Genomic DNA, 17,554 nt, shown 5'->3' on the forward strand with positions numbered 1-17,554 from the left:
TGCATTTTTGTTATTTTTCTGTGAAAAATGGTTCATAGTCAATGGCTGGCTTTCATAAAAATACTTGAGATTTCAGTTTATTTTGTAGGATCAAAACCTTGATTCTAATAACTTATATTAACTAATTATGATTCTAAGTGAAATTGAATCATCTTTTAAAAACTATTTTTGGTAACAAATTTGAACAGGTTTAATTTTTTATTGTTAAATGAACAAAAGAAATGATGAAAAATTAAGTTTGTTAAACACTGACATTTCTAAAGTGTCAGTGAGGTAACCAAAACTCAGAAAGACAAACACTGTATCTTATCTCCCATCTATGGTACCTAGCTTCAAATTTCAGAAGTGAGTTTATTACCTGGAACAACTACATTAAACTTGAAAGATCAAAGAGGCTATGGTGGGATGGAGAGGAGTACTAGAGAGGGAATATCAGTATGTAGGTGACATGAAGAGAGAAATGGGAAAAATGGTTCTCCAATATTATGTTGTCAACCCTAAAAAGCAGACATAAAGAAAACAATACATAAAGCAACAATAAAGAAGGCTACATTTATATATTTATTCATTTATTTATACATACAGATAGCAATAATACTTTATATGCATGTGGAATTATAATTAATAAAAATTCATTTTATAAAGATTAGAATGAATCAGGGGACAATGGGGGGCAAGGAGTGGGTAGAGGGAAGGAGAAGTGGTGTAATTATATTTAATTAAACATAAAAAATTTGAAAAGAAGTGACCCTTTAGATTTAATCACACATAAATATTATTAAACTTAAAGAACTTTTTAAGGTTTGGATCAGTATGGACTGCCCCAGAAATAGATAGGAAGGATGATAGGAAGGCTTTTCATTGATTAGGCAAAATTTGGTCTCTCAGGATATTGATGAAATCAGAAACCTTCTGTGCATCATTGTCCAAGCAGACAAACAAACTATGCAAACCAAAAAGTTGAAATCTCCTTTTTGATTGCTGTACATATGGCTCTCCTGACCAGCCAGGGTAGTCTTCATTTTTCTTAAGTTCAGGATGAACCTATTCACCAAATGAAAGTCAGCTAGTTATTATTCACATTATTAATATTTATTGAGCCTCATTACTTTAAAAATTTGAATAATATTTTGAAGAATATTATGAATATAAATCTTAAAGAAATATACGTGTTTCATGTATATAGACCTGGGTACTACCAATCTGTTAGTTATCCTAAAACTAGACAGAAGAACTATGCATAAATTTTTGTAATATAGTTGATCCAAGATGAAATATATCATTCTAGGAGGAGACAGAATTGCTACTTGACTATGGACATGGTTTTGACCAAGGGATATGGAAGAATCTATAATCAGTTCTCTTGTGAGGAGGCTTTCATGTTTTCCATGTCATCCCTGAGCTGCCATTTGTAATTTATTACTCTTTTTTGTTTTTGTTTTTGTTTTTTTCAAGACAGGGTTTCTCTGTGTAGCCCTGGCTGTCCTGGAACTCACTCTGTAGACCAGGCTGGCCTCGAACTCAGAAATCTACCTGCCTCTGCCTCCCAAGTGCTGGGATTAAAGGTCTGTGCCACCACCACCTGGCTAATTGACAATTTTGCTTTCCTCTCTTTCAACAATATTCATTTTCCATAATTTATGGACACAAAGGTACAGAACTGATGAGGATTGCACCTGGTGGGTTAAAATTCTTCTAATGTATGGATGATGGTGGTGAAATCGATGGGATACTTAGACTCTGCCCAGGAAAGGCACTGTCCATGTTATTTCTAGCAATCATTAATGCATCAGGAGAGCTCTGTGTTGTGGGGTGCTGAGTGAAAACACTTTTGTGCTGCCACAAACGTATTAGTCCCTAGACTGTTTATGAGATTATCTGGCTAAATTTAACTGTGGCAGGCATAGAATCAGTCCCAGGTTTAGTTTTCTTTTTTCCTTTCCTTTCCTTTCCTTTCCTTTCCTTTCCTTTCCTTTCCTTTCCTTTCCTTTCCTTTCCTTTCCTTTCCTTTCCTTTCCTTTCCTTTCCTTTCCTTTTGTTTGTTTGTTTTGTTCTGTTTTATTTTTCAAGACAGGCTTTCTCTGTTTAGCTCTGGCTGTCCTGGAACTCACTCTGTAGTTTTCATTATAGATGTTACATCTATCATAAAAAACAAAAGCCATAAGGTTTAAAAGAGACAACTTACCTGGCTGAGTATAGTCTTAATGTTCTGCAGATTTTTAGTGAGTTTTCTGATTTGTCTGTCAATCAACTTAACTTTTGATATGATAACATAAGGAGTTCCATCGAGATCAGCCATGTTGTTTTCTACATGGTACAGAAGGTTTTTCCAGGCAGCCAGCATTCTCATTGTCACATTCAGAAGCACCACAGGCTAAGCAAAAACAATTGAGCATCATGTTAATATATGGGTATAACTGGGGGTTTGAATTGTATGTGATAACTAGTTGAGTATTCAGAGCTTGTGAAGTATTGATGGTTGGTTGAAGCAATACTGAACCAGTTTGTGAAGTGTCTAGCCATGGGGCAGCTCTCAGGAGGCACTTTCTCTTCCTCTACCTTTACTTATGGTTTACAATTGTTATGTTCCTAGCAGATATACAGAATGCTGGTCTATCCAATCATCAGGGAGACCAGATTATATGTGTGCCATGTGCACATATATTATGATAATTACTTTAAATTATGCTGAGATTGGTTATGAACAGGCCATCAGATAAGCAGCCTATATATAGTAGCACACACACACACACACACACACACACACTAGCACTGCCTGCCTAATACATATCTATACCCCATAAAACATGAATAGTATTTTACTGGACCTGCATGTAAAGACCCTAGAAAATGGCGTCAGGTAAGAGTGAAGAAGTAGGCAGAAGAGCAGAAGTACAAGTAACATCTTCCAAGTCAAGAAGAGTTTATACGTGGTGGCGCACGCCTTTAATCCCAGCACTCGGGAGGCAGAGGCAGAGGCAGGTGGATTTCTGAGTTCGAGGCCAGCTGGGTCTACAGAATGAGTTCCAGGACAGCCCGAGCTACACAGAGAAACACTGTCTCGAAAAACCAAAAACCAAAAACCAAAAACCAAAAACCAAAAACCAAAAAGAAGAAGAAGAAGAAGAAGAAGAAGAAGAAGAAGAAGAAGAAGAAGAAGAAGAAGAAGAAGAAGAAGAAGAAGAAGAAGAAGAGTTTATGTCATGATTAGTAGTGTGCAAAGCTTCCCAAGGAAGTTCTTTAGTAATAGTAAAAATTGCAACTCTAGTTACTTTTTTTTTAAAGTCTGCATGGGAGGGTAAATTTAACCATGAAAATTTAAATCAATTCAAAGTTTCTTCCATAATAAAAGGTTCAATCCTAATGGTAAAGCTGTTATTAAAATAGGGAATGATTCATGACCAATTCCTGGCTATGCTTTAAAGTTACTCTTTTATTTTACATGTATTTTATTAGCTATAGGGTATGCCTGTCTTGCGCTGCTTGCTCTTTCTGCACATTCCTGATGGTTTGGTCACTGTGTTAGAGAGTACCTGTTATGAGGACTTACCTGCATTCTTTCAGCCTTCCTTTTGTTGTTTGGGATAGAGCGGGATGAAGTGTGACAGGTCATGGTGGGCCTGTTCTGGAATTTCTGGTGTGGATCATACTCTGTATCCTGGAAAAAAAAATCAGTTAGAGTTTTGGAATTGAGTAAATGAACTCATGAGCAGACTGTTAGTTATTAATGCACTTTCTACAAGTGTTTAACATATTTATTTTCTTAGTTTTTTGTTGTAGAATTTCACCTATGAGTACTGTATTTATGTAATAATCACCCTACAGTCTACTCCCTGCAAGTCCTCCTAGATTCACATGCCTTCTCAACTTTATGATTTAATTTTTTAAAGACATGGTGCTATTCCATGAGTTTTTGACATTTGATGAATACACACACAACACACACACACACACACACACACACACACCTACAATTAATTAATGGAGAGATATACAAGGTCTCAGTAAGCTACTATTTTTTCACATTTCATAAAATAAATCCCACAATTCTCACTAACTTATTTTCTTGAAAAAATTATCAAGATATACCTTGAATAAATGAAATTCATGTATGTAATAAGCAATGGAGCATGTGAGCACCCTGAGCCAGGCACAGTGAGTGAGTCCTCTTTGGACAGTTCAGCACACTCTATGAAAGGAGCTATATGGTTTTCATTTTTTTCTCTTTTTGTTGCACATGTACTACACACAAACAAATATAAATATGTACATGTAAATATGACCCCCTAATTCCATTTAGTGTTCCTCACATGTCCATGTGTTTGTGGATAATGACTTGGGATTGGACAGTATACTGAGGGGCTTCTTGCTGAAAAATACTGGTTCTCCATCTATTTGAGGTGATTAATTGCTAGTAATTCTTCTTGTATGGGTTGGAAATGTGTGAAACTTCTCCTATCCATGAGTTAAGATGTTAAGAGTACATTAAATCTCTAAATTAAGAAATTAAAAAAGAAACCCTTGGTCTATTAACTTCTTTTCATTGGAGATGCAAATCTAATTTCATGTCTAAACATTTAACTTTATATTTTTTATAGATTTACTGTTCTGATTTCTCTCTCTATTAAAAGTTACTATTTACAACGGGAGCACTAAAGCATCAAATTTACAAAATACTATTTTAATGATTATCTTTCTTTAGGATTAGAGTCCAATACGTAGTACATATATGTCTTCAAACTCATGATTTCTGTTGGAGAAAACTGATATACTTACTTTAATTACATGTTATAGAACTATATTTTAACTTTCTATTAGCACTGTCTCTATAGACATTGAATATATCAAATTCATGAATATTTAATAATATAATTGTGTTGATTGCAATAGTATCAAAGTATATCTTAGGAAATACTCCACAATAAAAAATTAAAGTATAAAATATAATTTAATATTTACATATTAATATCTAAATATTGTATGTTCCTATATATTATTTACCACATTCATTATTTAAATTTAATAATCAGCTAAATTGTTAGTGTTTCATGAGTTATTAGGGATCTTAAGATTAAATGTTGCCAATTAGGAATGGAGGATTAAAACAAAAACAACGACTACAGAGGACAATATTAATACATGTTTACTACACACATGGGTACCTTGTGCTGATACTCATTGATGCTGCAGCTCTTATCTGTTTTTGCCTCCTGGACTGATAGAAAATGAGTAAGATCCATCCCTCAAAGTACATTCATCAGGGAGAGAAAGCCTATTTTTATTTCTAATACGGTTCTCACCTTGTAATGGTAAACTCACATTCTCAAATTCTTTAAACAATGGCTCCTAGATTTTAGGCTTTTGAAATTGTTTCAGTCATACTAATTATTTTCAATGTAAGGGATTCACCCAACTTGATTCTCCTTTATTGGATATCTTCAGTGAACTAAGTGAAGAATGTCAGTGGAGACTACCTGCAGCATGCAAGAACAGGACCTTAGTGCTCTTTTCATTTCTTTTAGGATATTCTATCAAGAGTAGAAAGTTAAGGGGGAGGAAAAAAGGGGACACAGGATTAGGTATGGGAAGAGACAGGTGAGAAGTCCAGAGGGTTAGGAGAATAAGTAGAAATATGTAGCAGTGGGGTGGTTACATGGGGGAACCACTAGAAAGTTCCAGGTGCCAGGAAAGCAAGAGATTCCCAGGACCCAATGGGGATGACATTAGTCAAAATACCCAAGAGAGGAGAGAAAGTACATGAAGAGACTACCTCTAAGAGATAGGCATGGCCAGTAGATGAGGAATGGGGCCACCTACTCATCTCAAAAATTTTAACTCAGAATTATTCCTGTCTAAAGGAAATGCAGGGACAAAAATGGAGCAGGAACTGAAGGGAAGGCCATCCAGGGATGATCCCCATCTTGGAATCTATCCCATCTGAAGACACCACACCCCACCACTATTGAGGATGCCAAGAAGTGCTCACAGACAGGAGCCTAGTATGTCTGTCCTCTGAGAGGCTCTGCCAGCATTAGGCTAAGGTAGATGCAAATATTCACAGCTAACTATTGAACTGAGCCTGGGGGAGAGGGGACCACAGTGGAAGATTAGGGGAAGGACTGAAGGAACTGAAGGAGATTGCAACCCCACAGGAAGAACAACAATATCAACTAACAGGACCCCTCTCAGAGCTTCGAGGGAATAAACCACCAACCAAAGAGGGTATATGGTTTGGTCCATGTCTGAAGCTACATATGTAGCAGAGGATTGCCTTATCTGGAATCAATGGGAGGGGAGGCCCTTGGTCCTGTGGAGGCTTGTTACTCTAGCATAGGGATGACAGAGGGCTGAGGCAGGTGTGGGTGGGTAGAGGAGCACCATCTTACAAGCAAAGGGGATAGGGGAGAGGGGGTTTGCAGAGATGAGACTGGGAAGGGGGACAACATTTGAAATGTAAATAGATAAATAAAAAAGACATATTAGAGAAAAATCTCTTAAAATTGTATTCAAAAGTATTTTTAAAATACTTTTTTTTTTTTTTTTTTTTTTTTTTTTTTTTTTACAAATTTAGCCAGTTTATGAAACCAACTTGTTTTCTCCCCATGTTCTAGTGGTTTTTGCTTTTTCGAGCCTATGAATGTGTATTGTTTGGATTTTGATTCATGATGTCTTGCCATTTAACCTGTAGTGTACCCAGTTATTGACATAGGGCATTTTTTATAGAGAAGCCAGCTGTTAGTGAGGTACTTACAAAATCATTTAATGTTTCTGAAGAGAGGTGGTTGAAGTTCTCAGATATAGTGCTTGTCATGTTAAAAATGTAGTTGAGGACCTTCTGGCAACCTCCATCGTCCATGATACATCTGGGCACAGAGGCCACATTCTCCCACATGAGCAAGTTTGACAGCAGCAGCAGCAGAAGTGCCCCTGCTATAAGGAATGAAATCACAGAGACAAATTATTCATGTGAAGTCACAAGAGTCATGCTGTATAGTGAAACCCTGTATAGCCACTGTGCCCTCTGTTACAAAGCTTTGTATATCTGAGATGGGTTGAGAAAAAAAATATGTCTTCCCCTATAGAAATTTAGTTAATGCTCCCAGCCAGAGGACAGGTGTCCGCCTGGCTCGGAAGCCTTCTGCCTCAGGAGCAGCGGGAGACATCTTGGTTCCAGGATTCAGCCAAACTTAGGAACTTAGTCTGCACAGGTGAGAGGGTGCACCACAGAAGCAGACAGCTTCTGGGACAGGTGGGAGCCACAGAACTGCTGAGTCAGCACCCTTTTCAGGCCGCAGACATCCGGCCACCCTCCCAGACAGAGGACAGGTGTCTGCCTGGCTCTGAAGACCTCTGCCTAAAGAGCAGCGGGCGACATCTTGGTTCCGGGACTCCACCGAACTTAGGAACTTAGTCTACACAGGTGAGAGGGTACACCACAGAAGCTGACAGCTTCTGTGACCTGCCAAAGCAACACAGCTTCTGGGAAAGGTCCTGTTTTGGGCCTTCTTCTTCGGCCAGGAGGAGGTCCAAACGCAAGCTATCTGTGCACCTTCCCTGTAAGAGGAGAGCTTGCCAGCAGAGAGTGCTCTGACCACTGAAACTCAGAGGAGAGAGCCTGTCTCCCAGGTCTGCTGATAGACGGTAACAGAATCACCAGAAGAACAATCTCTAAACAGAGTCAACTATAACAACTAACTCCAGAGATTACCAGATGGTGAAAGGTAAACATAAGAATCTTACTAACAGAAACCAAGACCACTCACCATCATCAGAACCCAGCACTCCCACTTCGCCCAGTCCAGGGCACCCCAACACACCCGAAAAGCTAGACCTGGATTTAAAAGAATATCTCATGATGATGGTAGAGGACATCAAGAAGGACTTTAATAACTCACTTAAAGAAATATAGAACACGGCTAAAGAGTTACAAGTCCTTAAAGAAAAACAGGAAAACACAACCAAACAGGTAGAAGTCCTTATAGAAAAACAGGAAAACACATCCAAACAGGTGATGGAAATGAACAAAACCATACTAGACCTAAAAAGGGAAGTAGACACAATAAAGAAAACTCAAAGTGAGGCAACGCTGGAGATAGATCCCTAGGAACGAAATCTGGAACCATAGATATGAGCATCAGCAACAGAATACAAGAGATGGAAGAGAGAATCTCAGGTGCAGAAGATTCCATAGAGAACATAAGCACAACAATCAAAGAAAATGGAAAATGCAAAAAGATCCTAACTCAAAACATCCAGGAAATCCAGGACACAATGAGAAGACCAAACCTACGGATGATAGGAGTGGATGAGAATGAAGATTTTCAACTCAAAGGACCAGCAAATATCTTCAACAAAATTATAGAATAAATCTTCCCAAATCTAAAGAAAGAGATGCCCATGAACATACAAGAAGCCTACAGAACTCCAAATAGATTGGACCAGAAAAGAAATTCCTCCCGACACATAATAATCAGGACAACAAATGCACTAAATAAAGATAGAATATTAAGAGCAGTAAGGGATAAAGGTCAAGTAACATATAAAGGCAAGCCTATAAGAATTACACCAGATTTTTCACCAGAGACTATGAAAGCCAGAAGAGCCTGGACAGATGTTATACAGACACTAAGAGAACACAAATTCCAGCCAAGGCTACTATACCCAGCCAAACTCTCAATTACCATAGATGGAGAAACCAAAGTATTCCAAGACAAAACCAAATTCAAACATTACCTTTCCACGAATCCAGCCCTTCAAAGGATAATAACAGAAAAAAACCAATATAAGGACAGGAACCTCACCCTAGAAAAAACAAGAAGGTAATCCCTCAATAAACCTAAAAGAAGACAGCCACAAGAACAGAATGTCAACTTTAACAACAAAAATAACAGGAACCAACACTTTTCCTTAATATCTCTCAATATCAATGGTCTCAACTCCCCAATAAAAAGACATAGACTAACAAACTGGCTACACAAAAAAGACCCAACATTTTGCTGCTTACAGGAAACTCATCTCAGAGAAAATGGTAGACACTAACTCAGAATGAAAGGCTGGAAAACAATTTTCCAAGCAAATAGTATGAAGAAATAAGCCAGAGTAGCAATTCTAATATCTGATAAGATTGACTTCCAACCCAAAGTCATCAAAAAAGACAAGGAGGGCAATTCATTCTCATCAAAGGTAAAATCCTCCAAGAGGAACTATCAATTCTGAATATCTATGCTCCAAATACAAGGGCAGCCACATTCATTAAAGAAACTTTAGTAAATCTCAAAGCACACATTGCACCTCACACAATAATAGGGGGAGACTTCAACACACCACTTTCACCAATGGACAGATCATGGAAACAGAAACTAAACAGGGACACAGTGAAACTAACAGAAGTTATGAAACAAATGGATCTGACAGATATCTACAGAACATTTTATCCTAAAACAAAAGGATATACCTTCTTCTCAGCACCTCATTGTACCTTCTCCTAAATTGACCACATAATAGGTCACAAAACAGGCCTCAACAGATACAAAAATATTGAAATTGTCCTATGCATCCTATCAGATCACCATGGACTAAGGCTGATCTTCAATAACAAAATAAATTATAGAAAGCCAACATTCACGTGGAAACTGAACAACACTCAATGATACCTTGGTCAAGGAAGGAATAAAGAAAGAAATTAAGGACTTCTTAGAGTTCAATGAAAATGAAGCCACAACATACCCAAACTTATGGGACACAATGAGAGCATTTCTAAGAGGAAAACTCATAGCTTTGAGTGCCTCCAAAAAGAAACTAGAGAGAGCACACATTAGCAGCTTGACAACACACCTAAAAGCTCTAGAACAAAAGGAAGCAAATTCACCCAAGAGGAGTAGAAGGCAGGAAATAATCAAACTCGGGGGCGAAATCAACCAAGTGGAAACAAGAAGAACTATTCAAAGAATCAACCAATCGAGGAGCTGGTTCTTTGAGAAAATCAACAAGATAGACTCAACAAAACTGGAGAACCTGGATGAAATGGAGAAGGTTTTAGACAGATACCAGGTACCAAAGTTGAATCAAGATCAGGTTAATGATCTAAACAGCCCTATATCCCCCAAAGAAATAGAAGCAGTCATTAATAGTCTCCCAACCAAAAAAAGCCCAGGACCAGATGGGTTTAGTGTAAAATTCTATCAGACCTTCAAAGAAGATCTAATCCCAATTCTCCACAAACTATTCCATAAAATAGAAACAGAAGGTACTCTACCCAACTCATTCTTTGAAGCCACAATTACTCTGATATCTAAACTACAAAAAGACCCCACAAAGATAGAGAACTTCAGACCAATTTCTCTTATGAGTATTGATGCAAAAATCCTCAATAAAGTTCTTGCTTACCGAATCCAAGAACACATCAAAACAATCATCCATACTGACCAAGTAGGTTTCATCCCAGGGATGCAGGGATGGTTCAATATATGAAAATACATCAACGTAAGCCAGTATATAAACAAACTCAAAGACAAAAACCACATGATCACCTCGTTAGATACTGAGAAAGCATTTGAGAAAATCCAACACCCATTCATGATAAAAGTCTTGGAAAGATCAGGAATTCAAGGCCCATACCTAAACATGATAAAAGCAATCTACAGCAAACCAGTAGCCAGCATCAAAGTAAATGGAGAGAAGCTTGAAGCAATCCCACTAAAATCAGGGACTAGAAAAGGCTGTCCACTCTCTCCCTACCTATTCAACATTGTACTTGAAGTACTAGCCAGAGCAATTAGACAACAAAAGGAGATCAAGGGGATACAAATTGGAAAGGAAGAAGTCAAAATATCACTTTTTGCAGATGATATGATAGTATATATATATGTGACCCTAAAAATTCCACCAGAGAACTCCTAAGCCTGACAAACAGCTTCAGTGAAGTAGCTGTATATAAAATTAACTCAAACAAGTCAATGGCCTTTCTCTATACAAAGGACAAACAGGCTGAGAAAGAAATTAGGGAAACAACACCCTTCTAAATAGCCACAAATAATATAAAATACCAAGGCGTGACTCTAACTAAGGAAGTGAAAGATCTGTATGACAAGAACTTCATGTCTCTGAAGAAAGAAATTAAAGAAGATCTCAGAAGATGGAAAGATCTCCCATGCTCATGGATTGGCAGGATCAATATAGTAAAAAGGGCTATCCTGCCAAAAGCAATCTACAGATTCAATGCAATCCCCATCAAAATTCCAACTCAATTCTTCAATGAATTAGAAAGGGCAATCGGCACATTCATCTGGAATAACAAATACTTAGGATAGCAAAAACTCTTCTCAAGGATAAAAGAACCTCTGGTGGAATCACCATGCCCGACCTAAAGCTTTACTACAGAGCAATAGTGATTAAAACCGCAGGGTACTGGTATAGTGACAGCCAAGTAGACCAATGGAACAGAATTGAAGACCCAGAGATGAACCCACACACCTATGGTCACTTGATCTTTGACCAGGGAGCTAAAACCTTCCAGTGGAAAAAAGACAGCATTTTTAACAAATGGTGCTGGCACAAGTGGCTGTTATCATGTAGAAGATTGTGAATTAATCCATTCCTATCTCCTTGTACTAAGGTCAATTCTAAGTGGATTAAAGCACTCCACATAAAACCAGAGACACTGAAACTTATAGAGGAGAAAGTATGGAAAAGCCTCGAAGTTATGGGTACAGGGGGAAAATTGCTGAATTGAACAGCAATGGCTTGTGCTGTAAGATCGAGAATCAATAAATGGGACCTCATAAAATTGGAAAGCTTCTGCAAGGCAAAAGACACCGTCAATAAGACAAAAAGGCCACCAACAGATTGGGAAAGGATCTTTACCTATCCCAAATCGGATAGGGAACTAATATCCAATATATATAAAGAACTCAAGAAGGTGGACTCCAGAAAATCAAATAACCCCATTAAAAATGGGGCTCAGAACTGAACAAAGAATTCTCACCTGAGGAATACCGAATGGCAGAGAAGCACCTAAAAAAATGTTCAACATCCTTAATCATCAGGGAAATGCAAATCAAAACAACCCTGAGATTCCACCTCACACCAGTCAGAATGGCTAAGATGAAAAATTCAGGTGACAGCAGGTGCTGGCGAGGATGTGGAGAAAGAGGAACACTCCTCCATTGTTGGTGGGATTGCAAGCTTGTACAACCACTCTGGAAATCAGTCTGGCGGTTCCTTAGAAAATTGGACATAGAACTACCGGAGGATCCAGCAATACCTCTCCTGGGCATATATCCAGAAGATGTTCTAACCAGTAAGAAGGACACATGCTCCACTATGTTCATAGCAGTCTTATTTATAATAGCCAGAAGCTGGAAAGAACCCAGATGCCCCTCAACAGAAGAATGGATACAGAAAATGTGGTACATTTACACAATGGAGTTCTACTCAGCTATTAAAAATAATGAATTTATGAAATTCCTAGGCAAATGGATGGATCTGGAGGGCATCATTCTGAGTGAGGTAACCCAATCACAAAGGAACTCTCACAATATGTACTTACTGATAAGTGGATATTAGCCCAGAAACTTAGGATACCCAAGATATAAGATACAATTTGCTAAACACATTAAACTCAAGAGAACGAAGACCAAAGTGTGGACACTTTGCCCCCTCTTAGAATAGGGAACAAAATACCCATGGAAGGAGTTACAGAGACAAAATTTGGAAGTGTGACGAAAGGATGGACCATCTAGTGATTGCCATATCCAGAGTTCCATCCCATGATCAGCTTCCAAATGCTGATACCATTGCATACAATAGCAAGATTTTGCCGAAAGGACCCAGATATAGCTGTCTCTTGTGAGACTATGCCAGGGCCTAGCAAACACAGAATTGGATGGTCAAAATCAGCTATGGAATGGATCACAGGGCCCCCAATGGAGGAGCTAGAGAAAGCACCCAAGGAACTAAAGGGAACTGCAACCCTATAGGTGGAACAACAATATGAACTAACCAGTACCCCGGAGCTCTTGTCTCTAGCTGCATATGTATCAAAAGATGGCCTAATAGGCCATCACTTGAAAGAGAGGCCCATTGGACTTGCAAACTTTTTATGCCCCAATACAGGGGAACGCCAGGGCCAAAAAGGGGGAGTGGGTGCGTAGGGGATTGGGCGATGTATAGGGGACTTTTGGTATAGCTTTGGAAATATAAATGAGCTAAATACCTAATAAAAAATGGAAAAAAAAAGAAATTTAGTTAACAATTTCCATTAGATGGTATAATAAGAGAGGCTCTAGTACCTCTGCTATAACAACACCCACCTTTAAGATTTATGACAGGGATATGTGCTAGCTTCATTGTCAATGTTCTTTTGGCAGACTTAAACACAGCAGTAGTTTGTCATTTCAAGAGGGTGGAAATATCAACTGCCAGTATAAAAAGGAAATTTATACTTTAGTGATATTACTACAAAGTGTTTTTTATTTTGAAATGTGAGCCTTGGACTGGGGAGATGTCTTCATGATTAAAATGCTTGGCAAGAAAGTGTGAAGGATAGAATTTGAATTGCTGGACTCTGTAATATTTCAGCTTCCCTATAATTGTACATCCACAGGTGGGGACCTGGAGTCCACATCACAAGCTTGCTACCATGATAGTTATAATGGTTGTCTTTGCATTTCATTAAGAGACCCCCACCCTTCTGAATATGGTCAAAAAACTATGAAGCGCGATTTTCTGCATAGCAGAACTTTCATTCTCCATGGCACAATACACAAAAAGGAACACCCATAAATGTGTACACTACACAAATCCACAATAATAAAAAGAGGAAATAATTTGCAAGCCTTCAGGAAAACTAGATTTCATAAATGTCCAAAATTAAATTGAGAATTTTATGTGCAGGAAATACCTACATTCAAGTAGCTAAATAATTAATAATATCACAGAATGTGTAATGTACAATTAACTAAACAATATATTAAATTAATATTTAATTATGTAAAATAATATTTACAAAACTTATAGTGCCTATCATTTTTTGAAGACATCGTTCTCTTCCCTGAATTTATTTGACATTTGATGAACACACACAAACACACACACACACACACACACACACACACACACACACACACACACACACCTACAATTAATTAAGGGAGAAAGAAACAAGGTCCAAATAAGCTACTTTTACATTTCCTGAAATAAATCCCATAATCCTCATTAATTCATTTTCTTAAAAATATTATCAAGAATGTAAAGGCAAGTAGCTCACACTTTTATTTACAAATTTATTATGATTAAATCAAATTCTCAAAGCCCTACAAGATATACATCTGCTAGTGTTTGTCTTAGTTGAGTATTAGAAGTTTAATCTGGTTGACTCAAGTCAGGCCATTCATGGTGCCTTGGAACCTGAATGTGTTAACTGCATGATATAGGAATTGTGACAAATTAGATCCACAGAATCCAGGGGTTTCATCCCAGCACTGGTGCAGCCTTTTTGAGATAGGCCATTCCTTGCTCTGGACTTGTCCTGTGGATTGGATGTTGTGTGGACATATCTCTAGTTTCTACACATTAGAATCAGTAATTCCTAGGCAAGTAGATGGATCTGGAGGGTATCATTCTGATTGAGGTAACCCAATCACAAAAACCTCACATGTTATGCACTCACTGATAAGTGGATATTAGCCCAGAAACTTAGAATACTCAAGATACAATTTGCAAAAGACATGATACTCAAGAAGAAAGAAGACCAAAGTGTGAATACTTCGTCCCTCCTTAAAATGGGGAACAAAATACCCATGGAAGGAGTTACAGAGACAAAGTTTGGAGTTGAGACAGAGGGATGGACCACCCAGAGACTGCCCCACCTGGGGTTCCATCCCATAATCAGCCATCAAACGCAGACACTATTGCATATGCGAGCAAGATTTTGCTGAAAGGACCCAGATATAGCTGTCTCTTGTGAGGCTATGCCAGTGCCTGGCAAATACAGAAGTGGATGCTCACTGTCATCTATTGGATGGAACACAGGGCCCCCAACGGAGGAGCTAGATAAAGTACCAGGGAGCTAAAGGGGTCTGCAACCCTATAGGTGGAACAACAATATGAACTAACCAGTAGCCCTGGAGCTCGTGTCTCTAGCTGCATATGTAGCAGAAGATGGCCTAGTTGTCCATCCATGGAAATAGAGGCCCCTTGGTCTTGCAAACTTTATATGCTCCAGTACAGGGGAATGCCAGGGCTAAGAATTGGGAGTGGGTGGGTAGGGGAGCAGGGCAGGGAAAGGGTATAAGGGACTTTCGGGATAGCATTTGGAATGTAAATGAAGAAAATATCTAATAAAAAATTGGACAAAAAAATTAGTAATGTACCCCATTTTCTCCTCACTTCCATCAAGAAAACACACTTTCTTTTTTTTTTTTTTTTAGATTTATTTATTGTTATATGTAAGTACACTGTAGCTATCTTCAGACACACCAGAAGAGGGCATCAGATCTCATTACAGATGGTTGTGAGCCACCATGTGGTTGATGGAATTTGAACTCAGGACCTTCAGAAGAGCAGTTGGAGTTCTTAACCGCTGAGCCATCTCGCCAGCCCCAAACACACACTTTCTAAAGTTGACATATATCTCTGGAACAAGGAAGGTTAGCCTTTGTGAAAATGACTTTTCTAAATATGCTGCACAGTTACCTTATGGAGCAAAGGTTAGAATGCTGTAAGTACTACATGAAGGCAGAAAATGTGTTCTGCATTAATGTCTATTGCTATAAAATTATGCATTAATTAAGCTTTAAGGAGCCTAGGTAAGGTAGTACTTACATTGGTGTGGTTGAATCTTAGACAGCCGCATCTCTGAAAAATCCCACCACAGTGTAGGTACCGACTGAGGAAAGCTGCTTCACTAGAATCCTGCCTTCAGTTAACTTCCCACCACCTATATAGTTTGCCAGACATCCCCCAAAGCTATGCAGAGATGGTTTGCAGGAGGAAAGATGTCCAATCCTAGATGAGGGCCTCGTGACCCCCCAGGGGATGTTAACTGCCCCATCAACATTACTGTAGTTGTAAATATACCTTTTCCTAGTTTGTAAACAATGGCTAGCTTCCGTGAGGTGACAGATCACCATAGTCCCATCTACTTCCCGATGTCTGATGTTCATGTCACGTCCGGAGGAATGTAGGCATTTCCTAACACTTCATTCTTTCCCTCAGGCGCCCATGTTCATCTGTTAAGTCTTTGCAAAACTACTTGAGCCATTAATGGGTTGCATATTTTTAAGTTATTATATGACCATCAAGGATCCATGCATAGTAACTATCACTTATTTATTTAAGCATAGTAGCAAACATTCTCTACACTTTAATTGATTTGAATCTTTGCCAGCAGCCACCAACCATTATAAGGTTTATCTTTGCTACTTAGGCTGATAATAGCTACCTATCTACCAGACACAAAAACACCTTAAGAATAGTAGTAAGCGCCGGGCGTGGTGGCACACGCCTTTAATCCCAGCACTCGGGAGGCAGAGGCAGGCGGATTTCTGAGTTCGAGGCCAGCCTGGTCTACAAAGTGAGTGCCAGGACAGCCAGGCTACACAGAGAAACCCTGTCTCGAAAAACCAAAAAAAAAAAAAAAAAAAAAAAAAAAAAAGAATAGTAGTAAGCACACCACATCTATTTATCAAAAACAAAAAGAAAAACAAAAACAAAAACAAACAAACAAACACCACTAAAAATCTTCCTAATGGATGTAGGGCTACCCTAGTCACAGATTTGTAATCCAGCATGTATTGTGAAATATGGGTTCTCTGTATTGACCAAAGTTGTATTCTGGCACAAGGGCGTTGGTTGTAACTATACGTGTTGAGCCTTGGACTGGTAAGTACATTGTGTCTAGTTTCAGAATTATGTTAACATGCAGGTGACCAGATCATCTGTTGACCATTGCATTCAGTGTAATACATTTAGCACTATCAAGTTAGCTATGTTAACATTCTAGAGATCATGCCTAACCTAATTTCTACATACTCAGAAAGGAGCAGAGTATATCTACATCCATAAATGGACTCTTAAAATTTGGTTTGTGTATTCTCATTGGCAGTGTGTGTATTCTGTGGATGGCTTCAGAGACCTCCCTGGTCAAAAACTGTTAGAAGAGTAATCACTCTGTCACTGGAATGTGTCAACAACTTTATGGAAAATACATAATTTTACAGCAATTATAGTATCTGCTTTCACATTCTTTTTTGTGGGTTATTTTATTTATTTACATTTCAAATGTTATCTCCTTTCCCAGTTCCCCCCACAAACCCCAACTTCCATCCCCCCTTCCCTGAGCCTATGGGGGTGCTCCCCCACCCACCCACCCACTCCTGCCTGACCACCCTAAGATTCACCTATACTGAGGCATCAAGTCTCCACAGGACCAAGGGTCTCTCCTCCAATTGATACCAGGCAAAGCAATCCTGCTACATATGCAGCTGGAGCCATGGGTGCCTCCATGTGTACGTTTTGGTTGGTGGTTTAATCCCTGGGATTTCTAGGGAGTCTG

At 38.6% G+C, this 17,554-nt stretch overlaps 1 protein-coding gene across 2 annotated transcripts; it reads right to left on the reverse strand.

The window, feature by feature from the left end:
- Positions 1–858: 858 nt before the first annotated feature.
- On the reverse strand, positions 859–15,853 carry LOC110308603 (prolactin-5A1). 2 transcript variants are annotated; one of them, XM_085830764.1, is made up of 5 exons: positions 15,823–15,853; positions 6,752–6,927; positions 3,551–3,658; positions 2,186–2,374; positions 859–1,044 (listed from the first exon to the last, which is right to left on the reverse strand). In XM_085830764.1, the coding sequence occupies exons 1-5, from the start codon at positions 15,851–15,853 to the stop codon at positions 859–861; spliced, it is 690 nt and encodes a 229-aa protein (XP_085686890.1). The 2 variants fall into 2 exon arrangements, with proteins under 2 accessions (XP_085686890.1, XP_021036694.1); XM_021181035.2 differs by having other exon boundaries at positions 6,752–6,930.
- Between the last annotated feature and the right edge of the window lie 1,701 nt (positions 15,854–17,554).

This window comes from Mus caroli, unplaced genomic scaffold (assembly GCF_978045245.1).
Source record: "Mus caroli unplaced genomic scaffold, Mus_caroli_1 scaffold_15, whole genome shotgun sequence".
Lineage (NCBI taxonomy): Eukaryota > Metazoa > Chordata > Mammalia > Rodentia > Muridae > Mus > Mus caroli.